Source organism: Limanda limanda, chromosome 8 (genome assembly GCF_963576545.1).
Source record: "Limanda limanda chromosome 8, fLimLim1.1, whole genome shotgun sequence".
Lineage (NCBI taxonomy): Eukaryota > Metazoa > Chordata > Actinopteri > Pleuronectiformes > Pleuronectidae > Limanda > Limanda limanda.
Genome location: NC_083643.1, coordinates 30,046,203 through 30,072,541, shown reverse-complemented (window position 1 = coordinate 30,072,541; position 26,339 = coordinate 30,046,203). Strand labels below are relative to the sequence as shown.

Genomic DNA, 26,339 nt, shown 5'->3' with positions numbered 1-26,339 from the left:
CTGTTAATTTTGTTATTTAATTATTATTTAATTTTCTGACAATAAACAAAATATTGGACAAATTAAAATACTTCCTTATGATAGTGTGTGACAAGGAACAACATTGAACCATCGTTCATGGCAATTTATTGGATAATCCGCAAAATGCTTAACATCCTTTTTTAAAGGCAGGGAGCATGAAATGGAAATGGAAATTCTGGAAATGGACATGTCGCTAGAAAAAGAGAAAGTAACGTCTGAGGGGTAACGAAGTACCATCCCATGAAGTGCACACTGAATATACTGACTAGGGATGCACCGTTATGCACCGACTCCACCCTGACTCTCAACACCGGTGCGCCCCAGGGCTGCATACCTCACTCCTCCACTACTCCCTGTACATGCATGACTGTGTGGCCACCCACAGCTCCAACACCATCATAAAATTTGCTGATGACACGACAGTCATAAGCCTGATCACTGGCGACGATGAGAAGGCCTACAGAGAGGAGGTCAGAGCCCTGACATCTTGGTGGTAGAACAATGCCCCCCTCTCCATCAATGGGACTACGGTGGAGAGAGTCAGCAGCTTCAGGTTCCTCAGTGTTCAAATCAGTGATGACACAGACTCCACGAGGAAGACGGTAAGACAGAGGCTCGTCTTCCGCTGCTGAGGCACAACATGGATTCCAGGATTCTCTGCAATTTCTACAGGTGCACCGTAGAGAGTATCTGACCGGCTGCATCACCGCCTAGTTCCGCCCTGAAGCGTAAGGCTCTCCAGAGGGTGGTGAGGTCTGCTCAGCACATCACCATGACGGAGCTGCCATCCATGGTTGACCTCTACACCACCGGTGTAGGAAGAAGGCCAACCGGATCATTAAAGACCCTTTTCCCCCCAGCCATAAACAGTTGAGCCTGCTGCCATTTGTTTAGCCATAAGACTTTAAAACTCCTTCAATCTGCCATAACTCCACTAACTCTTAACCTTAGCATATTTGCAATTTTTTTTCTTTAGGTGTATGTTTTATATATATATATATATATATATAAATTTTTGATATTCTATTCTGTTTTTATTTTATTCGATATTGTTTTGCTTGTGTAATATTCTGAGCATTGCTACAAGAGAGCCTGTGACCCAAGCATTTCATTGCCAACGACTGCTAAATGTAATTGTTGTGCATATGACAATAAACTCTTGAATATTTGCCATAGGGTTGCTGTGGCTGAGTGATAGAGTGGTCGTCATCCAACCGGGAAGATGCTGAACCCCGTAAAGGCTCCATTATGCTTCTCCCTGGCGTGCGGAGGGACTCACGGATCCCACGGACTCTTTTTGATTTTTGCTTCTCCGACGACTGTACGTCTGAAAACAATTCATCGCTAAACAGTAGGTGGCCCAACGGAAGACGAGCTTAGAGAAGCCTACCTCTATGTTCGAGAAGAAGTCCACATGTGTTTATTTTCCTGCTCCCGGCTTCCCCCACACACAGTGAACGATGGGATCTAACAGAGCTAAATAAAGTGACACCCAGGGGGTCAAAATGCTGATGTTATCGTTTCTTAGCGCAGCGTTTCCCCGGTCTTGTTTCCGAACTGTGTTGCTAATTCCACAGCTTGAAGCTACACGGAGGCAGCTAGCTCCCCCCCTCCAGCTTCCACACACAGTCAGCAGGGACTCCCGATACTTACTATTACCCAGTGTTTGCTTCTAACCTGACGGTATTTGAGAAACAGTGTCATGATAGCTGTGGAATTAAAGTCGTGACAGCGGGTTTTAGCGCTGTTACCACTGCAGTTAGCACAGTGGCTATCACGCTAGCGCCGTTATGACACAGCCTTATAACCGTATGTGACCGTACACACATGCCGTTAGTGTTCTAACCAGCCACCATCAGCGGAACAACTCTGCTGGCTCAACACACTTTCTCACATCAATCGTAGTTGTGTTTGGGTTTATTGTGATATAGGGAAAGAAACAGGAAGTTTGAGGACCGGAAATGTGAAATCCGGAAATGACATCTTGAGGAAATTATGTCGTTAGCGGACCAATCACAGCCAAGGGCTGTGAGAACACAAACCTGCTGTGTGGTGCTCCCTCACACTCCCTCAAAGTAGGGCTGCAACTAACGACTATTCTGATAGTCGATTAGTCACCGATTATTGAAACGATTAATCGACTAATCGGATTATGAATGACACAAATTCTCAATTGCTCTTATTTAGCAAGCAGCTTTTAAATTTAGCTTGAGGTTGTTCGAGGCATGTGATGACTGAAAATAAAGGCAATAAATATTGATACTTCATTAAAAAAAAATGTCTTTTAATAAACTTTGTTTCATATAAGGGTACTGTTGACACAAAAGCAAAGACAAATCAAGTTTTTTTCCATTTAAAAGCAAGGACAGGCAAAGTATTCATTTTTCCTGATAACAAAAATGACAGGGAAAGTAACAGCAATAAAAACATCAACAAACGAAACTACAGTCTTCTTCTGACTAAATAATTGTGATTAAAACAAGACGTTTGTCAGGCAACATAACGCTTTTAAACTCGTTAATAAAAAGTTTAAACCATATTTTTGTAATGGATGCTAGAATCCTGCGCGCAGATATATACGTGTATATATAACATCTGACAGAGGCGAGTCCGCATCGTCTCCGTTACGAAATCACACGTGCCTCCTCCTCCTCACATGCGCGTGTCTTGCTTCCATGCAGAGCAGGTCCGCCGCACAAATACTGCAGGTAGATTTTCTCGGGCCATGTCAAGAGTGAAGTTCTCCCGAACTTTTTACTTCCTGGTGCGCGACTGCGCGCGGCAGCGGACGCCGACATTGGTCCATGTTTCGTCGGTATTGCACATGCGCGACTTTCAGAGATAGGAAGGAAGCGAGATGGCTCACTCCTCAGGTACTTCCATCAGCACCTCCGGTAAAACGCCGATTAGTTCCGCTGCGCGGCACGAGAAACACGCGCTATGACGTCACCAACGAATCATCGACGGGTAAATTCGTCGGCGACTATTTTGGTCATCGATTTTTGTCGACGACGTCGACTAATCGTTGCACCCCTACCTCAAAGTAGCAATTATCAGGTAAAGTAAAAGTAACTCTGACTTGTACTGAAGTACATTACTTAACTGTCCACAAATACTGTAAAATATGTAGACTAAGGAACAATCCTTGGCTTATGTTGCCATCTATTGGATACTTTGTGATCTGAACTGTAGTTAGTTGAAGGCTATGCCAACATTAACTTCTTGTTTAATAACAACACAGCTAGCTATAAAATAAATGTTCTTGAAGCACCAGTTTCTGGCAGCTGTACAACACTCCGCTCCATATACAAGTGTATATACTGCTATTATATTGGTATAATTACTATCATATATAAATGTATATTATGTTATATAATATACTATATATACTGTACTATTTTTATATACTGTCTAACAATAACATTACCATCATATCATCAGTATTATTACCATCATCTTGCCACTGCACCTTATCTACCTATTTATCTTGTGTTTCTGTTTTTATTCTTTCTACCTCAATATTTTTAATTTTTTATTCTATTGTATTGTATTTTATTGTATTAAAATATACCTGCTGCTATGACGACTTAATTTCCCTTCGGGGATGAATAAAGTAATCTATCTATCTATCTTCCGCAGTCAGGCGTCCTTCAGTGACGCGCATAATTGAAGCTGTAGCTAATTCACATCTCAATGTCGGATCCTGACTGATTATTTCCCAAGAGGTTCGGACCCAGCATTCAAAGATTCATTCAATTTACGGATCGTCAGTGTAGGAGCTTCCGCCGAGCGAACCTGACGAGTCTCCCACAGGGAGGCCGACTTCCTCTTCGCTCAGCTTCAACATTGCGGCATCATGCGGCTTCAGGCCGGCCTCCTTCTCGGCTCCGTGACCCAGCGGTTCAAGTAAACCGTCAATTGATTCAGCCGGATCGCAGCTTGGAGCACGATCCAGTGGGTCCCCAGCGGGTCCCTCAGCGGGTCCCCCACCGCATCTGTTCGCGGTCGCAAAAGTTTCAACAAGCGACCTCTTCTAAAGCCCCTCCCGAACATTAGTATTACATCGTCCTTTTTAAACACTCCTGCAACCACTTTAGCTTTAAATAATAATCTGCGGACCACTCTGCAGTCCCCGGTCCTAACCGCGCAGAACATTGACACTCGTCTAAAACCCTCGCACGCCGCAGCACTGCTTGATGCGCACTCAGCGAGTGCGTCCCGCGTCCAAACAGAGACGTAGATCAGCTGTTCCTCGTGCTTCAGCATTTTAAACCACAACACAATCTGCTTCGTCGGGAGAGTCAACAACCCGACGCATTGGCGTATTCACCGATCTAATCTGAGACACAGGAGCTGTGTATTTTTTCAGAATCATAAAACCGCGCCGTGTTAAAGCATGCAATACACACCTGAACTGGCCGAATTGCATCTCCTCTAATTGAGTACGGGTGCGCGTGCACCTGATGGCTGTCTCGTATATATCCTGAGCCCATTTGGAGCGTCTGTCGTGCACTTCCTCAGAAATGAATGCTACGCGAACGCAGATGCAATTGCACTGAACGACAGGGGCAGTGTAACAGAAGGTGGAGAAGCTCACCTTGCGTGTCTCGTGGCGTAAAATCAGCGGGCCAATCCGACAAAGAAAAAAATGCAAAACGTCCGTGCGGACATATAAAAATAAATAAATACTGGTTGTGAAACCCATCAAATTCTCGCATCAGTGAATGTTAGAAACATACCGGCTTGTCACGCCGTACTCAATTTATGGGCCATACAGACAAACTACATGCCGGTGCTGCCTCTTTTGCTGTAATCTTAAAATTAACAAAAACAGTAACTTCCTCGAGTGTCGCACGCTTATGTTCACATAATGCAATTCCAGCAACTCCTACACAACCTGATTTCTCTGGATTCTCATCCCGGTCAGTCTGTCCAGGCGATATATACCATCCCGGATCCTACATATTCAGGAGATAAGCAATGATTCCGACCGCTCTGCAGTCCTGTATCTCTAACTACGAGACTTAATGTACAGCTGACTTCTCCTGCAGTGACTGTAACTGCTAGTTGACTTGGCCATAGTATTTTATTGACAAATTGTTTTATACCTCGTATTACTGTGTATATATATATATATATGCATATTTATTTCATTCCTATTTATTCAATGTATTAACTTTTAATGTATCAACTTTTTTATTGTACCCTCGGCACCATTGTAAATGAGGGTCTAATCCCTCAATGTGTCTTCCAAAGCTTAAATAAATAAATATTCAATATTCAATAATAAGACTTAGGTGGCCGACAAAGCAAATAAATGAGTAAGCTTGCAGGTCAAGGTGCTCGGCTTCCTAAAGCAGATATAACTGTTAGTTTCAAAAATATCCTCTGGCGACGGTGGGAATTACTCGTCTGACTTCAGGTGCAGTGCACCAATGAGCTGCCAAATTCTCAGCCAATTTCTGAGATGGCTGCTAGGGTTACCTGTTTAATGGGTAAACACATGAATCTATGCCGCTCAGCTCATTTTACACTGTGAGCGTCGCGTGGTATACCGAGCACAAAATGTTGAGTCTTTTTCATGACGGTAATGCAGACTCATAAACTCTGGAGCGAATTCAATAATATTAAGTAATTCATGTTCTGATCAGGTCCTGATAACTAGTGATGAGTGTTTATTAGTTCAAGTGAGAGCAGAGTGGAGGGGGATCACGGCCGCTGCTAGCCATTTTGGTGCCCTAAGCATAACTCCTTTATGATGCCCCCCCCCCCAGTTAAACATTTTATTACAACGAAAAAGGAAAATATATTTTGTAAACACAGTACACAGAACAGCCAAAAAATACATACACAAGTATTGGGATGTGCAAAATCTTCGTAGAAATTAAATAGTCATCCATAAATACAAACTAATAGCAGACGTATACAAGTTAGCAATCTTCTTCAATAAAGCAAAGATTTAGAAGCAGAAAATTCACACAATTTTACTTTACTTTGTAAACACACTATGTAGAACAAACACACACATTCAAGTATTGAGAAAATCTTCACAGCTTTGCTTTGTTGCGAGTAAACAAGCCAACTTCTCGTGATTTTCTCTCCATTTGAGAGTGTTTTGAAACGTAGGCTACTATGAAACGCCCTGCCATCTAGTCCCCTTGGCGGCGTATGTGCACCCTGTATTTTACTTTAGGTCCAGCGGAACTTATTTTAAGTTTGTCATATGACTTAATTTCTGTTACGGTGGCCGTGCCGATTTGCATTTCTGTTGACATGTAATTTCTGTTGGTCTTGGACCTTAATTTCGTTGGTCAAAAGACCTTTTTATTTATGTTTGGTCCTCGCTGACCGTTTTTTAAGTTTACATCTTGCACTCACCATGGCTTAACTCGGTCAGTGGACCTTCATTTAAGTTTGCCATGCCACTTAATTTCTTTTGGCGTTGTGCCGAGCCGTTTTAATTTCTGTTTGTCATGCGACTTAATTTCTGTTACAGTGGTCGTACCGTTTTACATTTCTGTTGATATTTTATTTCATTTGGTCTTGGACCTTAATTTCATTTTGGTCAAATTACCTTTTATTTAAGTTTGGTCCTTGCTGACCGTTTTTTAAGTTTACATCTTGCACTCACCATGGCTTAACTCGGTCAGTGGACCTTCATTTAAGTTTGCCATGCCACTTAATTTCTTTTGGCGTTGTGCCGAGCCATTTTAATTTCTGTTTGTCATGCGACTTAATTTCTGTTACAGTGGTCGTACCGTTTTACATTTCTGTTGATATTTTATTTCATTTGGTCTTGGACCTTAATTTCATTTTGGTCAAATTACCTTTTATTTAAGTTTGGTCCTTGCTGACCGTTTATTAAGTTCTACATCTTGCACTCACCATGGCTTTAACTCGGTCCAGTGGACCTTCATTTAAGTTTGCCATGCCACTTAATTTCTTTTGGCGGTGTGCCGAGCCGTTTTAATTTCTGTTTGTCATGCGACTTAATTTCTGTTACGGTGGTCGTATCGATTTGCATTTCTGTTGATTTTATTTCATTTGGTCTTGGACCTTAATTTCATTTTGGTCAAACAACCTTTTATTTAAGTTTGGTCCTTGCTGACCGTTTATTAAGTTCCACATTTAGACTCTGCACTCACCACGACATCCACTTCTGGTCCAGCGGACCTTTCTTTTTGTATCAAGCAACCTAAATTCTGGTTGCGGTTGCTTTACTGAGATATAATTCTGTTAGCATTTTATAATCTAGCCTTGGACCTAACTTACTTATGTCTGATAACCTTTAGTTATGTTCTACATTTTAGATCCCATAATAATACCTGCACATATGATCTTTTACTGTTGGTCTCCAGACCTTCGTCTCATATAATTATCACTCGGGTTGCAGGTGCACTCTAACGAGTCATCTCTATATTTCTATTAGATAAATGTTATAACGATTGTCTGTTTACCAAAGCATGTATTACTTCGCCAGAATACTACAACACGAGGTAAGACTTATCATTATCTCACTTCCCCTGATCTACTTTCTTCGTCTTATTCTTTTGGGGGTATTGCTGTTCGATGCTCTGCTCCACTCCCTTCTAATCCTGATGACATCTCACAGGGGCCTTAATGCCACAGACTGTAAACATTCATATTCTTGTGTGTTTGCAAAATAAATATTGTAAATTGGAAATCAAGTCTCTCCTAATTGAAATGAAGCTTAGCGCAAGTTCAGTGAGGAAGACTTAAGCAGCAGACGATCAGCTGATCGTACGGAGCACTTAACCTGCAAAGTGATCAGCTGATTGTGGGTGTTACTAAATGTCCAATCAGGTCTGGCGCGGGCTCTTCAGCCAATCATTCAGCACCTGTCAAACTTTAAAAATCCCTTCTCTTCTCTTCCGCAGTCAGGCAACCTTCAGTGACGCGCATAACCCCTCCTCCACCCCAATCTCCTCCAGTCTCCAGTAGAATATTCATCAACCTCAACTGATTATACGCTAATCTCACATCATGCTGGCAGCGATCATGGACCTTGATGACGGATCCCAATACTGTCAGTGTCAGTGGATCGGGGTTACAGCGGCACCCGATCACGGTGGGAGCTGATCGCGGACTAAAAAAGCAGCATATATATATATACCTATTACTCGTGGCATCCATTGCACTTCTGTCCGTCCTGGAAGAGGGATCCCTCGCATGCGGCTCTTCCTGAGGTTTCTACGTTTTTCCTTTTAAGAAGGTTTTGTAGTTTTTCCTTACTCTTGTTGAGGGTTAAGGGCAGAGGATGTCACAATTGGCGAAGTCCAATAGGACAATTCTCACGAATATGGGCCATCCAAAACTATCGTTTGACTGATGAACCTTCACCAGTGTCTAGACCCCGGGAGGTATTCCTATTCGATGCTCTGCTCCACCCCCTTCAAATCTTGATGACATCTCACAGGGGTCTAAATGCCACAGACTGTACACATTCATATTCTTGTGTGTTTACTAAATAAATATTGTAAATTGGAAATCAAGTCTCTCCTAATTGAACTGCTTAAATTTAACAGTTTTTTCTTGTTTTGTTTTTCATAAACTTGACTTTTTCTCCGGTTGTATTTTTGTGAGAAAATCTCCGAACTGGAGCGAGGGTAAGATTAAAGAAGAGACGTGCTGTGCTGTTTAAAAAACATTCTCCAGGTTTACTCAATCTGATCCATTTCATCATTGTGTTTTCACAGCCTGATTCCCGCACACAACGAGGCAGTCACTGCACATTAGTTAGAGACTCGCTGAAAGTCCGGATTTGCATTGCGGAAAATGATGCCATTGTATGTAACTGTTTAGGAATTGTGTTTTTCTGCTGTGGATCTTCCAACAGCAAGGCTATTTCCATTTATTTATAATAAACTCATGTTACTCATCTTGTTTTCTAGCTGCCAGCTATGATGTACTAAGACACTATGAGCACTATGAAGGAGCTTCCCGTACATCCAACCGGACCTTGCAGCTCTTGCAGCAGCATTGAGAAGTTCAGGAGTCGACAGAGAAGAAAGAGGGTAAGGTTAGATTCATTAGATCATTTTTTCCAGTTACATGTATAGGTGTATGTTGTCATTGAACTATGCTAATTGTACTGATTGTGTTTACAGCTGATTGAAGCGGGACAGATGACATGGATCCATCCTTCCACAGCCAGGAGCTCACCGACCTGTGTGCCACACTTCAAATAAGACTAGAAGCTACACTGGATCTCACAGCTAAACACCACAGACGTCTACACACTGGAGAAGATTCAGAGTCCCGCAAAGAACTTATGACCCAGAGGCTGCAAAGAGACATTTCAAGCTTCACCTGAGTTTTTCACTGGATAGGCCAGTTGTGTTTGTACAATATTTGTGCTGTATGTAAATAAAGTTTTGACTCAACACCTTGTTCTTTCCCTGTACAATATGTTCAACATATACCATCAAGCATCACATGAATGAATGTATAATCCTCATTAATTGCAGTGCTTTTGGTAAAGGCTTACTAAAAAAATAATAATATATATTAATACATACATTATTAGTAACAACTATATATTAATTATTAGTATTAATATTGTGTAGGGGGGGGTTAACCCACGTGTGTACTGCAATGACCCAGGGTCACTCACTATCTCTTACTATGGGAAATAGCGACTCCCGCATTGCCAGAAGCTTACCTCGAAGACCAATAACTAACGAATCAATCAGTCAGTCAGACAGGAAGATTTGTGACTGACCCCACGCTCAGTACTGTGTGAGACCATGTAGGTACAGTAACATCCAGATTATAAAATCTGGTGAAGGTATGAGGCGTTGCAGCCAGCTGGCTGCCTCACATATCTCTTCAACAGGCACGCCCTGGAACAGTGGCCATGACGCAGCTGGTCTGATTTCCTGTAGCCAGATGTCCGGTCCACATACTGTAAGTGCGCAATGCACAGAGCACATTCAGCCGTCCCTGCTCCAGAGTGGAGAACGGTGGAGGATGGAACGCTGACAGTTCAATAGGGCGATATGATAATGCCGAGTTAAAAACCTTAGGCACAAACGCAGGATTTGGTTTGAGAAAAACTTTTAAATCTCCCATAAAAAAACGCATGCATGACGGATATACTATCAGAGAGAGCGACCACCATCAGCTGCAGGAAACCAGGAAATGACGCAATTCGCTTACCGTAGTACGGTAAATATCAATGATGCGACTCACTTAATTTGGTAGAGGGTACATTAAAAAAAGCTCAGCATAACCAAGATGCGTTGGTGCAAAATAACTTACTGACCATATGGTTTGTTTGAAAAATTGCTGATTGTGTTTCTACTCCTCGAATTTTACAATCAAACATGAAACCCAATTTAGTTGCAGGTTTTCTGTGATCTTGAATCTATGTTTAATGTAAAACTTCTTCTGTACATGGACCAAACATTTTTCACTGGTTTTCATTCCAGACTGAACATACATCAAAATAATCAATGTCAGAGAAAAGAAGAAAAAAAAATGGTTTAATTTCATTTGTTTAACGTTAACCCTTTACACGCTTTTTCTCTGATACATGCCTCTTACAAAACAACCAACATATAGATTTACAAAAAAAGTATATCACTGAGATAATCTTTAATAACTACAGTAATGGAACTGTACAGTTATGTTGAAATCTTTTGGCAGCAGGGTTGCCTGCACTGGTGGACTTAATGTTGACACCTTGCTCAAACTCTGAGGCAACATGGCAACATGAAGAGCTGTCAGATTTTCATCAGGTGAACTTTAAAGATGGCTGTGTGCTCCAGTGTTTTCTTGAAAAGTGTGCCTTTGTCAGGGATGGAAGAGCATAAAGGTATTACAACATATCTCCTTAGCATCTGGAAATAACATGTCAATAACAATAAAGATACAAGGATCAAGAATCAGAGCCATAATCAATGGTATAGCAATATTATTATATAATTATTATCGATAGTGTCAAAAACTACATTTATGTATTCATCATATTGAAAAAAAGCCGAATATTTATATTTATACACTGGCAGTTCTGTAGACTTTTATTCTTCTGGATTGCTGACTAAATATGTACCCTAATAATTACAATGATTATTTTACAACCATTAGCCCAGCCCACTGATGATATTTTTATTTTTTTTATTTTGTCTAGAATAAAATGCTTGCTGTGATGAAAGAGGAATGGTTAAAGTGTAAAACGATATAGGGAGGGAGCAGAGGATGGATTTGAGGTCAGCCTCCCAGTCCCAGACAGGGTCTCGGGGTTTCCCTGACTTCATGTAAGAAACAGAAGGAATGGAAATCCTCTTCCAGTCGAGGGTCTCAAACCTCACACTGAAAGGGTGTACACAGTGTCGTCCACGCCGTGTTACAGGGAGCATTTATTACCCCATGTTTCTGGGACATCTCATTTTGTGTCATTGTTTTTTTTCTTCTCCCCTGTCAACCCCTACATAAGCAGCAGCTGTCCCAGCACCACCCTGAACTGCTGCGTATACCCAGCTAGCTCCCTCACCCTCTCAGTCATGTCTCTGGCTGCTCCAGGGGAAGGATACTGAAGTGCCGCTGTCTTTGTACTGATCACAATGTCTTTGAGTTTCTCGCAGAGGATGTTGCTACTCTGGGCCACTCTTGACCTAACCTCAGGAGAATTGGCCTGACGTGACAGTGTGTCACCGATGAACACCAACTTGTGTGCACTAAGGATGACAAACTTGCTGTGTGCCACAAAAATCTTTGGCAGCTGGTTGGAGTTGACAGCAGTGAAGAAGGCGTCGATGGCATTGGTCACCGTTGTTACATTCTGCTCACACTGCTCCTGGTAGAACAGGAGGAGTTGCTGGTCGCCGTGGCAGAGCTTGGAGGAAGAGAGGCCTCCAGGGCCATTCTGGGCTAGCTGGTCGGCCAGAGGATGGTGGGGGGGCGGGACCCAACCCGTCATGTCATTGTTGATAGGCCGGCTGACTTCCTGCTCTAATCGTTCAAACTGTTTCTTCTGGAGAAAAAGGAGAGGAAAGAGTAATATTATTAGATCTATGAGATAAGCCAGTTGTTCAATTGTTTGAAAAAAATCTACACTTTTGATAATATGCTATGTCTAAATATTGAAGATAATTCTTGATTTTCTGATTCTGCTTCTCAAATGCCAAGACTAGATGCCTATCTCTGCTCTGTATGTCTCTGAACTGAATCACTGAGTCTTGGAACTTTTGATGTGCATCCACAACTAAATTGAACATTTTATAGTGATATTTGATTAATCAAAAACAATGGGCCTCATTCACCAACCGCCATTAAGAAGAAATTTCTTCTTAAAACCTACTTACGCAGATTGCCCAAGATTTTGACACTCATCAATGTTTTCTTATCTGGAATAGAATCTCTGCACACTCAAGAGCAAACTTGACTTGCACATGCTTGTGAAAAATAATCTTCAATTATAAAGGTGTATGGTGCGATTTAAATGACCATATAATTACATTTTTTATAATGTATTGCTTGTATGTGGCTTACAGTTTATAATACATTTCCAAGACTAAAACACATCATAAATTATTTTTATTAATTTCTTTATTGTCTAAAGATTTTAATAACATGGACATTTTGAGCACTACATTACAAAAAAAGTCTCCCATCTTTAGCTGTGACACAGTGGCGTTTACATATTAAAGCTACAGATTTTACTTCAAATATGCCGTTCAGTTTTACCCTTTTGAAAACTGAGAAGACAAAAACATGACCCACGAGATGCAACTGCACCAGACATCGCCCAGGTCGGTGTCCAGATCAGAAAGCGGCTCAGGTCCAATTTTTTTGTCTTTCAGAGCCTAAGAGAAAACTAACCGACCAGGACATGAGCCCGAAAGGGATCAGTTTTTTTTGTCCGAACCTGACCAAATCCTGATGCTCTGAGTTTGTTTTTCCCTGTCCCTTACACAGATGGTAAGTGCTTGTATTCCCAGATTACAAACATGAGCAGTGTATAAAAAATAAGCCAAGCCAGTGACTGACCTGCCCTGTACCAGGTTTGGGTTGGTGCTTAACTGAGTGTTACCTTGCAGCACTGTGTTTCCAATGATACGCTGTTCCAGCTCAGATAACTCTGTCAAGCCTGTCCCCTTCCCTTTCCCTTTTTAGAATTGAGTTCAAACTATTTTTAACTTAATCAACTGTTGGACTTTTCCAGAATCACCCTTAACTGAACGTTTAACTGTATCCCATATATTGTTATATCTTACATTTTTTTTTCAGTTTCTGTAATTTATGTTTGAGCACATGGTCCTGTGGTCTCATGCCCTTTTAAGATAAGATAATCTTGTTTTTTACAGTGAGAGAGTCAAGAGTCTCTTTTTGAAATCTCTTCTGCAACATAGTGACTAGTTCTGGTCACTCTCCTACATCTCTTTGGAAACCTACAGCTGTTAACCATACTCTGTTCCCACACCTACTGCCCGCAATGTAGCTTTTGTGGACAGCTTTAATCTCTTTTGGAAACATTCAGCATTCTACTGTCTTGAACCCTCCTTCACCCTGACTACCCGTTGCATAACGACACCCGATTTGAACTGCTCAATATAAGGTCTCTTTCAGTAAATTATTCAATTTTCCAGAAACAACTCAATTACATTATATGATCAGAAACCTTGCTTACTGATGAGGACTTTTGCTCGTTGACAGAAACCTCACTATGCAGTTTCTCATCTTCTTTATATGATCTGGTAGAGGGGAGGACTTTCAGTGGTTTGTGTTCTCTACTGGGTGACTTTTCATCCTTTATAACTTTGGATGACATTATTAGAGGGTATCTTAAAACACCGTGCATTTTTATCTACAGATTGAAATCTGTCAGGCTTTCTTGATCAGAATCATTTCTATTGTTACTCCTAACTATTGATTATTGATTGCTTGACATTTAAACAGTTTTAGTTTTATCAGTTGATCATGATTATGTTTATTATTTTTTATAAACCCCTATTCTGTGAACTGTTAGTTATGGTTGTGTCTTTGGAAGTTTCTTTCATCTTCACACATGATCTCTGGAGCTCAGTCAGAATGATTATCAGGTTCATGGTCTCCTCTGTTTCTGAGGTGCTCTTGATTGCTCAGTTTGGCAGCCAACTATACGAAGAATCCTGATTGTTACAGACTTCTTCCTTTGTTTCTAACCTTCCCCTGGTCTGTGCTTTGACACAGTCCTGTCTCTGAGCCCAGCAGGCAGCTCAAGACTTAGTGTTTGTTCTGATTTGCAGCTGTGAGACAGATGTGTCTTTCTACAACATATGCATTCAGTATGTGAATTTACCACAGATGGACTCCATCTATTGTGTATAAACACCCTAAAGATGATCAAGAGAAATAGGAGACAACTAACCAAAACCTATAAAATATCTGAATACTACTGTCCATGTGATATTAACATTTTTAACTTTCAAGAAATGTAAATTCTTAAATGATGTTTCCCCCTGTACATATGGTTGAATAGCCCCTGGCTTCATTGTTTCCCTTAAATGTTGAACCAACCAACCTATTCACTTTCAAATAAATAGTACAAACTATGTATATCAAGACCGGTAGCTTTTTTGTCTTTTTCAGGTATAGTTTTGGCCTCATAAAAAATTCATAATAACATCATATTCACCTGTTATTTTATCGTGGACTTTGTTTGTTTCTGAGTGGCCAAGTAATGATTAAAGCAGCTTCTATGTTTACTCGTTCACACACATACCTGTTGCTGTTCCAGTTGTGTCTTGTTGTGGCGGATGATGTTGCCTTTCTCCAGCAGCTGTCTTTGGTTTTTCTCAAACTCTTCCTTTCCCTAACACATTAACACACAGAAAGACAGCAGTTACACCACTTGTGCTGCTCTGTCTCCCTCAAATTGTGTTAAGTGGAACTGCAAAATCAGTCACAGGTACTATCTCCTCACACTTTGTAAAAAACGTTGTTACTCTTCATACTGATTCATCATGATAGGTGTGTTAGGGAGAGTGAGTTTGTCCCTCACAGAGACACTTTGTAAAAAGCATGACTATATGAGTATATCTCTGTTATTCAGGCAGACATGAAGATGTTACAACATCATGCATAATGTTACATTTGTCAACAAAACTATAACTTAAGTCACTTTCATACTGCAAAGGCAATTCCTTGGCCACACTGCCTGTGTCACAAACATATATAGTTTGCAATACTTTCTGCACCTGTTTCAAAGCACTCTTGCCTTGCTGTTGACCAAATACGTTTTACCCGCAGCTTTTAAAACAAAAACTATTTTTGATCAATAACTACAATTACAGCATTGCGGTTCTATGCCTATGTTATCTAGTGCAGGTTCCGCATACATTGTAAAACTAATAAGACCACCAAATTCTAATCAAGTCATCCATGAGTCAAAGTGAATTTAGCTGTATATGAAATTCGTTGCCTTTGGCCAAAAATGAAACCAGTTAATCCTTGAGTCAGAGTGAATGTTTTTACCAAACTTGAAGACATTCCCTAAAGGCATTCCTGAAATATCCCGTTCATGACAATGGGACGGACGGACAACCCCAAAACATAATGTGTCTTGAAACGTCAGACAAATGGACAAATTATATAACTACTGTGTTAATGCGTGTGTAGGTGTGAGTGCTTAAAAATTCTAATTACCAATGGAAAACTGAAATCTCATTAATGACAATTAGGAAAAAAAAGTTATATTCTTTATTCGGATGTGAACGCAACTTAATCAATGTCAGTTATCAATATTCTCATATAAACTTTTTTTATTCCATACAAAGTTTAGCAACCTGTCTAATATAACCACCATCAGTAGATATGGGTTCACAGGCACAGTTTGTGTCAGACTTCCTCACATTTGCAGGGTATCATGTAACAGAGACGCTGACACACTGCTAAACTATGAGTTTCATAATGCAATAAATGGTTTTAATCATGACGGAAATTACATGGTCAATGGTAGTTGGTAGTAACAATAAACTTTTATCATAGTGGAAACCACAGCAACACAGTTGCAAATTCACTGTGTCAGTCATTGTCCTCAAAAGTTTGCTGTGTGTGTAAATGTGTGTACCTGTAGATGCACATAGTCGTAATCCTCCATCCAGCCTTCTTCTGTGGTCTCATATGGCCTGTTCACACCTTCCTCTTCCTCTCCAGCAGTAAACTTTGGTGGTGAGGGGAGGGGTCTTGACTGTATGTTCATCTTATCCCCTCCCTGATAGCTCCCATTACCTGGTCCTGTCGTGTGACTGCCGATCTCCCCTGGGATTGGAGGAAGTGGCAGCTGCTGCTGCTGCCGGTTGCTCCGTTTGAAGAGCAGAGAAGCATTACCGTGGAGAAAGGAGGCAAGCTGCTTTGCATCATCTGGGATACCCCGTGTTGTCATGATGATTCGATCTAAATCATCCCCTCCCGGTGGCGGTGCTGTGAGTGCCATGTGTGACCAGGAAATAGCGTCTAAGCTCTGACTGTGTTGAACCAAACTCTGGAAGACCTCCTCCATCTTCCCCACCTGACGGCCCAGTTTAGACTGCAGAGAGCGGTCTGTGGCCTGGGAGGCATTTGCCACAGCCCCCCTGGCAAATTCTAGGAAGTCTCGGACAGTGGCACGCACCCGGTCTGCGGCCTGATGAATGGCTGAAAGGTTCCCTTCCAGGAGAGCAGGGCTTCTCCAGTTACCTGTGATGAATGACATCATGAGGGAAACACTGGACTCAACGGCTTGCTGCAGGCGAGACAGACGCTCCATGGCCTGCTCCAGGTCCAAGATGAGGGGTTTCCCTGAGATGCAGCCAGGAGCAGGAAGTGAGGAGGAAGATGAGGTGTCATGAACAGAGACAATGTCTAAGGATGAAGCAGAGTGATTGCTCCGTGTACTTCCAGTACTCGAGGAAGACAGCCGCTTGAAGGACATGTTCAGCTCCTCACTGGCAGACTGGGCATCACGCACAACCTGGAAAACAGATACCAGGCAGGATGCACAGAATCTTAGCGAGCAGTTTCTCCCAATTTCCTGCCTTTGAGCTAAGATAGCAGTGTATATTTAATCAACAAAAGCTAGGATGTAAAATATGAAGACAAAACCTGAATAAAAACGATTCCAAATTTCATAAACAAATAGAAAACAAACTACAATATGGAAGAACGGATAAATTGACATAACATTATAAATCATTGAAAGTCCCCCTGCAAATTAAAAGCTTAAAAATCCAAGATGAACCCAGAGAAAGCTTTGAGTAATTTCATTAAATCTGAGGGAGTACAGTAACATAGATTAGGGTCAGAGGAGACTGTTGTAAACTCAAAAGCAGGTGACCAGTAATTTTTTTGCTAACATCTCTTCTGAAATGTGGGCCTGGCCCTTAAAACCTACCTGTGGTGGAACATCGTAGACATAGTGATCTCCCCTCTCTCCTCCTCTTTCCTCTCTTTCCCTGGGGAAGTCGTAGACATCCTGGATGGGGTGACCTCCAGTCCGCAGGCTTGCTGGGATGTCATAGATCTTCTGTGGGGCCTGGCTCACCCCGCTCCTATCTCTGTGATAATGCTTTTCAGTCAAAATGGGGGGCGGGACATCATACACGTCCTCTGGAATGGGTGGCTCATTGTCATTCAGGTTTTTGTGCCGGTACTGGCTAGGAGGGACGGGGACTTGGGGTTTGAGTTTGGCAAAGTGGGGAGGAACATCGTAGGTTTCCTCTCTAATTGGCTGGGCATCAGGGACATCTTTACTGACAGATGGGGGGAAGTCATAGACCTAAAGAGAAAGTGGGACAGAAACATTCTGAATTACATTAAGTTTTTGATTTACTTTAAAGCAAAGTCACTCACTTGTTTTTTAAGATGAATGGTTTTAGTTGCTAGGACTTTGCAGACAGATCAACCCGGATCTCATCATGTCTGTAATAAATTCAGGCTATTGATCACTGACAACTGTGTATTTGCTTGTATTTCAAACTGATCAGTTGTAATCAAATTTCAATAATTCTGTTACACAGTTTGTATTTATATAATGAAATATGGTACTCATGAGTTGATTCGAAAACATTATTTTCACTATCTTTATTTATATACATCAGAAGCCAATATATGCTGCTGATAATATGCTTCTAGTAATATGCTGCCAAATGAGGTCGTAGATCACCCTAGTTTGCTGAGTCAGCAACACAACTGTATTTTTATAAAGGGAACTTTTGGCATCTTTTAATTCTGAACACTTGTGATTTGTTATTATGGGCTATAAATAAAATTTGATTTGATTTTATGTGTTTTTCTATTCATAGCATCATCACAATTCAAAAATGCACAAGAAAAATGCAAAAATTACTAAAAAACTAAAAGTACTACTACTACTTAACCTACAACTGCTCATACCATTACTACTTATAATAAGAATAATAATGATTTTGACATTGATTTATATGGTGCCTCTCAAGGACCACACGGCTGCTTTACAGAGCTAACAGAGAAAATGTGTGAACATTGTGCTTTATGGTCTCACTTGTCTGATGCCTACATTGATGTGGAATGAATTTAGATTGCGATATTTGAAAGGTTTGTACTGATGCCACTGACATGAATAAAATTTAAAAGTACATACAAACTAACGCCTGCAAACTTATTTTGTGTTGAGAGCTGATAATCAAATGTTGGCATGCTAATCAAGGTGGTGACAATAAACCTACTAATCTAACCACAGAGCTGCTAGTACTGCTGCAAACTGATCTTACCTGATTTTTGTGATGGTATTCTTAGATAATTTGTTCTTGTTGGAAGAACAGCACCTTGCATGTGCTGTATGAGACAATTCAGCCAGTTCGTATTGAATGTAGGCTGTGTTAAACAAGCAGTGAAACATTGGCTCTAAGTCTGACTACACTGAGTTGTTAGGTTGCGTTTTAAACAATGATCTTTCATGATGTGGTTTTCTAGGATAAGTTGTACCTTATATGCATCTTCAAGAAAAAAAATCTGCATTTTGACACTGCTCTTTTTAAAGAGATAAATGCAGGACTTTTTCATTCTTTCTCTGATTCTGACATGTTGCAGTTTTCCAGTATATACTGTACAGGATACCACATCAGAACGGTAACAAGATTGCCATAATCCATAAGTGTGACATACATACATTCAGAAAAACTTTTCAGTGCAAAGACTTACTGTCTGCTGCGTGTTCTTTTCAGTACTTGCTAGGGTGTCATATATTTCTTGACCACCAGAGGTCCCCTTAACCACCATGGGAGGAGTGTCATACACCTAACAAAAAGGACAAGACAGACATTAGTAACATGTTGTTATATACACAAATCATTGCAACAGGCAGCAATTCCATAAAGCCCTGGATTTAAGTGTTCAACATTACACCTGACTACAGTTTGGATAACAGACAAGATGAGAGAGATACATGACTCAGTGTATTTGCCTGTGCCAGATGTGGTAATTATTTCAAACATGTGGCCATTTGGAACTGAAGTGATAGGGGGTTAGGGTAACACAAGCGTAATGAGAAATTAGAAACTCAAGGGTTTTTGTACAGGTATTAATGGAATGAGTGTATGGTGTGGAACAATCCTACCACTATTAACCCTTCACAGTATGGTCTGGGTAAATTTTGACCCAGGCCAAGAATTCCCTTATAATTAGTCTATATACCAAATTTTTTACTACAGAATTCATTAAGAATGTATACATAGCCTATCTGACATTGATACATTTATAATTCATCCTTAATTAATGTTTCAGAGAGCAGGAAGTTTGTTTTTTAGGTGTTAACGCATCTACTATTACACACTATCATGTGCTGATTTCCAGTGTGAGGAGCAACAAATTTTTTTCCCGAAATAAATGTCTCTCTTTCTGCCACTCCCCCTTCAGTGTCATCTTCATCAGAGGGGCTGCAATCAGAGTTTTCCTACATGTTGACTTCCTGCTCTGACACATCCTCCTCCAAATCACTATCAGCTTCCTCATCTTTGAAGATTTTGATCAAGGGCCTCTTACACAGTATGTCTATAGCACCATAATGTCAGTCACTGAAATGGCAGCTCACTTACCTTTATAATCTTATGACCCCACAACCCCTCTTTTGATCTATGTATTGATCTTACTTAGCTCAGAATACGTGGACTCTAATTTGTTTATTTTTAGATTATTTTGTTAGATTGTCTAAAAATAAACATGCTTGCAGATGCAGATCTTGTGTCTGTGTCAAGGCACCTATGTATAACATCTGTTTCTCATGCGCAACATATATAATCAGTCCTATGCTGTTTTACTCTTTCACTGTTTCGAGATTCCCCCATGACCCTTCAAAGACCAGCAGGTGCATGTCTCTTTGGCAACCTGGGCAAATATGGTGGCAACAAAAACAGTTTTCGTGAAAGTGTCAAGGTCCCCCTTCAACTCTGCTACCACGCTTCCATAAAAAATACATACACAGATGGCATTCAATATTCCCCTAAACCACCATTTTCCTTGATTTGACCCACACTAGTGGCTCTAAATCCATTTCAATAGATACAGGTCAAATTGAATTTGACTTCTAACACATACTACAGTCTTTCCTGTTGCACTGTCCAGTCAAAGCTTATATTCCAGTGAAAAAAAATATGTTGTCACCCTGTCCACAGACCTCAAGTAAAGGCTCCAGTATGCTTCTACGTTCTCCGTTTCTCGGAGAGGGCTCCACAGGGGTCCAAGAGTCTTTTTGATATTTACTTCTCCGACCACTCTACGTCGGAAAAAATTCACCGCCAAACCCATAGGTGGCGCAACGGGAGACGAGCTCAGAGAAGCCTACCCCAATTATCGGAAGAAGAAGTCCACTTGTGTTTATATTTCTCTGTGGCTTGTCTCCCACACACTAAACCATGGCAACTAACAGAACTAAATAAAGTGACACCCAGCGGGTCAAGATGCTGATGTTATCGTTTCTTAGCGCAGCGGTTCCCCGGTCTTGTTTCCGAACTGTGTTGCTGATTCCACAGCTTGAATCTGCTTGAGGCTACATGTAGCTAGAGGCTACACGGACCTAGCTAGCTCGCTCCCAGCTTCCACACACAGTCAGCAGGGACTCCCGACACTAACTACTACCCAGTGTTTGCTTCTAACCTGGCGGTATTATAGAAACAGTGTCATGATAGAAGTGGAATTAAAGTCGTGACGGCGGGTTCTTGCACTGTTACCACCGCAGTTAGCATGGTGGCTAGCCTAGCCCGCTAGCGCCGTTTTGAAAGCTCGTTATAACCGTCTGTGACCGTGCACACATGCCGTCAGTGCTCGAACGAGCCACCGTCAGCCGGACAACTCCGCTGGCTTAACACACACGTCACATTAATCGTAGAATCATAGTTATGTATGTGTTAATTGTGAATCAGGAAGTTAGAGGTCCGGAAATGACGTTGAACAGAAATGACGTCGTACGGAAATGACGTCATATGGAAATGATGTTGTTCGCGGACCAATCACAGCCAAGAGCTGTCGGTCGGGTCTCCGACACAACACGGAGAAGTTAGAAAAATCAGACCTGTACGAAAAGCTGTCCGAAGCGCTCGGAGAGGGCGTTTCACGACGGATAGGGCGGTCTTATCTGTCCGTTTTTTCAAAAACGCAGAACCGTAAATTGGCCTTAAGTGTGATGAAAATTTTTCACAAATAGCTCAATGTGCCACAAAGCTGAGCTGTGATTTTATTGAGTGTGTGATTACTTGTTATGGTCAGAACCATCTACCATGAGCCATCTTCCAACAGCAGTCATTTTGATGAAGTGCCATGTGTTGTGTGTTCATTCTTCACCGCTCAGATTGCTGACTTAAAAAATGCATTGTCATCTTGTTTTCCTTCATACTTCCATTCTGTGCGCCTACTTCTTTTACCCTTCCTCCTTCTTAGGAGAGGCGGTGGACTAGTGGCAGAAACTTGGACTACTGGCAGAAAAAGGTCTCTGGTTCGATGCTGGTTCGACTCCACGTAGTTTCAACAAAAACTTACCTGGATAGAATAACAACATAAAGACGAACCTGGATCTGTCCAAAAGATCAAAAGACTATTCTCCCTACCCTGTCTAGTGCCCCTGAGCAAGGCACCTTACTCCCCCAACATCTGCTCCCCGGGCGCTGTACATGGCTGCCCACTGCTCTGCTCTGTGTGTCTGTCCAAAGATCACACCAGATGGGATAAATGCAGAGGACTAATTTCCCCATTGCATGAGTGTGTCTATGCATGTTTGTGCATGTGTGTGGGATAAATAAAGTGTATCTTCTTCTTCTTCTGCAGCTGTAGCTCTCAAATTGCGATAGCTGTAACTGAGTGACCTTTCTTGGACTTGTCAGCATCAAAACTTCCATCCTCTTGTCAGCATGAGTCTGTGTGTGTGTGTGAATGTGGTGTTTCTCGCCCATCTGTTAGTTATGGAAGATTTATCTAATATTCAGAGAGGGTGAGGTTGAAGATTATATCAGATACTCATTTTGTACAGATATAGTATTGAGTTGTGAACTTTAACGGAAAATAATTCAATGCTCTGATATGACCCAATGCTGATAAATCTGTATACAGAACACACTCACACATTTATATATTTATTTGACCAAATCATCAGACCTCCACATCAAATCAAGATCACCAACACTGCTGCAGCACCTTTATTGCTACTAATTATAACCAATACCATGATTGCATATGTTACACTCAAACTCAAAACAAAAACAGATATTTCCCCTTATCATTCCAGCCTTAAAAGTCGAATTGTCATTGTCTAAATGCTATGAAACTTAACATTTAACATAGTTTTTATCCAAACAGAGTACTCAAGGGAAATACAAATAACAAATATAGGCACAATGTATAGCTTACACACATATATTTGAAATTCTGTATAGAGGGAATTCTTGAGTGATATCATATATGTTGCAGTATGACTCACTGCATCACTTTACTTTTTTCCTTTTTTTGTGGAGGTGTAAGACTTGGTGAATGGTTTGTATTTATATAGCACTTTCTAGTCTTGATGACCACTCAAAGCACTTTACAGTACAGTTTGGTGATTCACCCATTCACACACATTCATACAGTGCATCTATGGGCAGCACTGTTTTTCTATGAGGGGCCATTCAGGGTTTAGTATCTTGCCCAAGGACACTTCCGCATGCAGATGGGAACAGGACCGGGTCGCCAGCCTCTTGTTGAAGGATGACCGCTCTACCCCTTGACATGACCCGTAAAAGAGCCCATTGCATTTTGGGGCAGATACAAATAAATGTGCAGATTGAGGAATTTTGTACATGACAGGATAGGGCGTTAACCTTGGCAGAGGAATACACTCTGAGTGGCCTTCCAGTTACTAATGTTGCAATGCCACAAACCATGTAAATGTATGCAATGTATGTTAATATAAGTTTGCTATGGTGGGGAGTGATGTTTTTAATGTTTTACACTCAGTGTCAATACAAACCTAATTTGGGGTTTAAAAGATAAGAATTAGAAAAACATTCTGGTTTTCACAACAAAGTCAACATTAATCCATTATTACTGTGCAAGACAATCAAACTAAATCATACTTGTGTAATGTCATAGAATAGATATGTGATAACCCACACACAGCCGTATCTATTGTGTGGTTGGATGTACACTCTCTCCTTGTCACACATACACACACACTGACCTGTGTGTTGGCCTGCTGGCGGATGGGTGGCACATCATATATGTCCTGCTGGATGGAAGGTGAATGTCTGGGTGGGACGTCATACTCGTCCTGGTCTGGTTTAACAGTGTCATATACATACACCTGTCCAACCCGAGTAGGAACTACCACCTGGACACAGGAACACAAGCAAGAGTCAAAAGATTTAAACAGTCACACAAGATATACACTGATCAGAAACAACATACACACATTAATTTTGTATTTATGTTGTGGTTTCATCATGTTTTTTTGACTAAGTCAAGTCGAGAGGCCATGGAAAATGACTTTAATAACTAAATTAACTGTTTGGTGATTTAACTGACCGTTCAGAATGTAGTACAGTATATACAACCATCAGTCACAACATTAAGACCAGTAAAGTCTTTAATATTGTGGCTGATCAGTTTTCAGTCACACTACAAACATCAGTCTAATGAAAAGATAATAAAGATAAAGAGCCTGATCTACTAAGATCCCAAATAAAGAGTGATAAATTGCGGGTGCATTATAACAGATTGCACGTTTGGTTGGTGGGCGTTTTGCGGGTGATCTTCTAAAAATAATTGTGCAAATGATAACAGCTGCAAACATGGTAAAGGCAGTAGTATTTAAATGACTGTTTTGCGTGTGTTACTGGTTTCCGCAACGGAGCGTTAAGGAGAGCAGAATGTTGTCAGGCCATGTGTTTTCTGTTATTGTCCGGAGACTCCGCCCTCTGCTGCTTCCCGCTTTTTGTCCCCCTCACCTGTTTCCTATCATCACCCTGAGTGTTTGCCTCATTTGTTCACCTGTGTCTTGCCTTTGTTCCTCCTTCTATATAAGCCCAGTCTTTCTGTTGTCCCCTGTCGGATTGTATCATTTTTGACTGTGAGAAGCCATGCCAGGATCCTGAGGTTTTGAGGTCTGTTATCTTGTATGATATTTGACATTCAGATTTTTGATCGTCTTAGTTTTTTCCCTTTTTTGGAATTCTGTTTTTTCCAACTATTGAATTGGATTTTCTGTTTTTTGCTGCTGTCATTTTTGCCTTTTTGGATCCTTGGTTTTTTCCTTTTTTTGAAATAAGTATTTTTGCATCTTGGTCTGCGATTGGGTCCTTATACTGAGAAAGCCTAACAACTGGAGACAAGAGCAACTTGCGAAAAAGAAAACCCCTAGTTAAAAATGTAATGTTGGCAAAAAAGGGAAATATGAAGACATAATGAATGTCAATGTTCATTTTTCTTAAGGCTTGAGGTAATTTTTCGGTTCTTTAGTGGCTGTGAATGCTCAGTTTTGTTTGGCTGCAGCCATCTGTGTGCAACGCTGTGCCGATAAGCACCTACCTTTCAAACGTATCAAATATAGACGCAGTCACAATTCACACAATTTCAAGCTTTGTAAATCACAAAGCATGTGCTAAATTAAAGTATTTGCATTTACTCCTCGCTATAATTTGCGCATTTGGGTAGAAATGCCAGATTTTGCATATTCATTAAGACAAACGTACTAAATTGACAGCGCTTGTTTTGCATGCAATCCTCAGTGTGCACTGTTAGTAGATCAGCTGGCATGTATTTTTGCGGGGGGAAATCAAGTTTGGACACGTTTTTACACGTAAACATTAGTTGATCAGGCTCAAAGTGCCTTGCTTATATCATAAAGTGCCTTAATCTAAAACAGTCAATGGGCCTTTGAAGGTTGTAATACACCACAAACACTCCCTTTATCAGACTGAAGTAAAATGTATAAATAAATAGATAAATAAAAGTAATAATTAATTTATTCTCCAGAGTAGATGAATAGAGAGCAAAGGTTGTCCAGGCTCATGAAAATAGACACACACATAGAGGCAATAAAAACAAAGCAGATATCCTTACAAAGTTGTCGTGGGAACAAGGCTGCCCCATTGTGTGCCTGTTTAAACTCTGTATTATATGGTTGTAGTGTAGAGTCAACTGGCAAGCCTATGAAACCACTACAGCTGTGCCATACAACATATATATAACAAAAGTACCCATCCAAGCAGGATATCTTAGTATCCTCCGATCATTCAAATTTTCTCTCCCTTATTTGTGACTGCTACAACATTTCCACTTAAATTGAATATATTACCAGCAACAACTGCAGACAAAGCCTCAACTTACCACTGGAATATTGTATCTATTTGCAGATTACTGTTAATTTGTCAGCGATTTTTATTAATCCTGAGATTAAAAGTTCATAATCGTTTTAGTCATAGTTACAGCCATGTACATTGCAAGGTCACATAATTATATTGGTGTTACTCCAGGTCTCTGTTTGTAACTAAGTGTGACCAAGATTTTCCGAATCAGAGCCCTTATATCAGTGGTCAACAACTTTTTGTGCCCAACATCACTTTTCATTGCTGCTCCCTCATCTCTATCAAACATTTTTACACCTTTCCATAATGCTTAAAACTGTTTCTTCTAATCACTGTGGTAAATAATGTAATTTTGTTGAGTTCAGCTACACGCGACATCTATTGCACTTCTCCCTGTCATGGGAGAGAGATCCTTCACATGTGGCACTCTCTGAGGTTCCCCCCCCCCCCCCCCCCCCCCCCTCTTAATAGGGCTGTTTTTTTGGTCGTTTTTCCTTACTTTTGTTGAGGGTTAAGGACAGGGGATGTCAC

At 40.9% G+C, this 26,339-nt stretch overlaps 1 protein-coding gene and 1 long non-coding RNA gene across 3 annotated transcripts in view; one reads left to right on the top strand and one right to left on the bottom strand.

Annotated features, from left to right (window-relative positions):
• The first annotated feature begins 1,302 nt into the window (after positions 1-1,302).
• On the top strand, positions 1,303-9,427 carry LOC133009853 (uncharacterized). Its single transcript, XR_009680565.1, has 3 exons — positions 1,303-1,372; positions 8,934-9,056; positions 9,150-9,427. It is a non-coding gene; the product is annotated as an uncharacterized LOC133009853 (long non-coding RNA).
• Positions 9,428-10,518: 1,091 nt separating this feature from the next.
• bcar1 (BCAR1 scaffold protein, Cas family member) overlaps positions 10,519-26,339 on the bottom strand; it is a 113,944-nt gene continuing 98,123 nt past the window's right edge. For both annotated transcript variants that reach the window (XM_061077000.1, XM_061076998.1), the window contains exons 3-8: positions 23,684-23,833; positions 19,183-19,278; positions 17,396-17,779; positions 16,094-16,975; positions 14,747-14,836; positions 10,519-12,016 (exon numbers count right to left, since the gene is read on the bottom strand). In XM_061077000.1, coding sequence (XP_060932983.1) covers positions 11,471-12,016; positions 14,747-14,836; positions 16,094-16,975; positions 17,396-17,779; positions 19,183-19,278; positions 23,684-23,833 — 2,148 coding nt within the window. In that variant the 3' untranslated portion in view covers positions 10,519-11,470. The remainder of the gene's footprint in view (positions 12,017-14,746; positions 14,837-16,093; positions 16,976-17,395; positions 17,780-19,182; positions 19,279-23,683; positions 23,834-26,339) is intronic.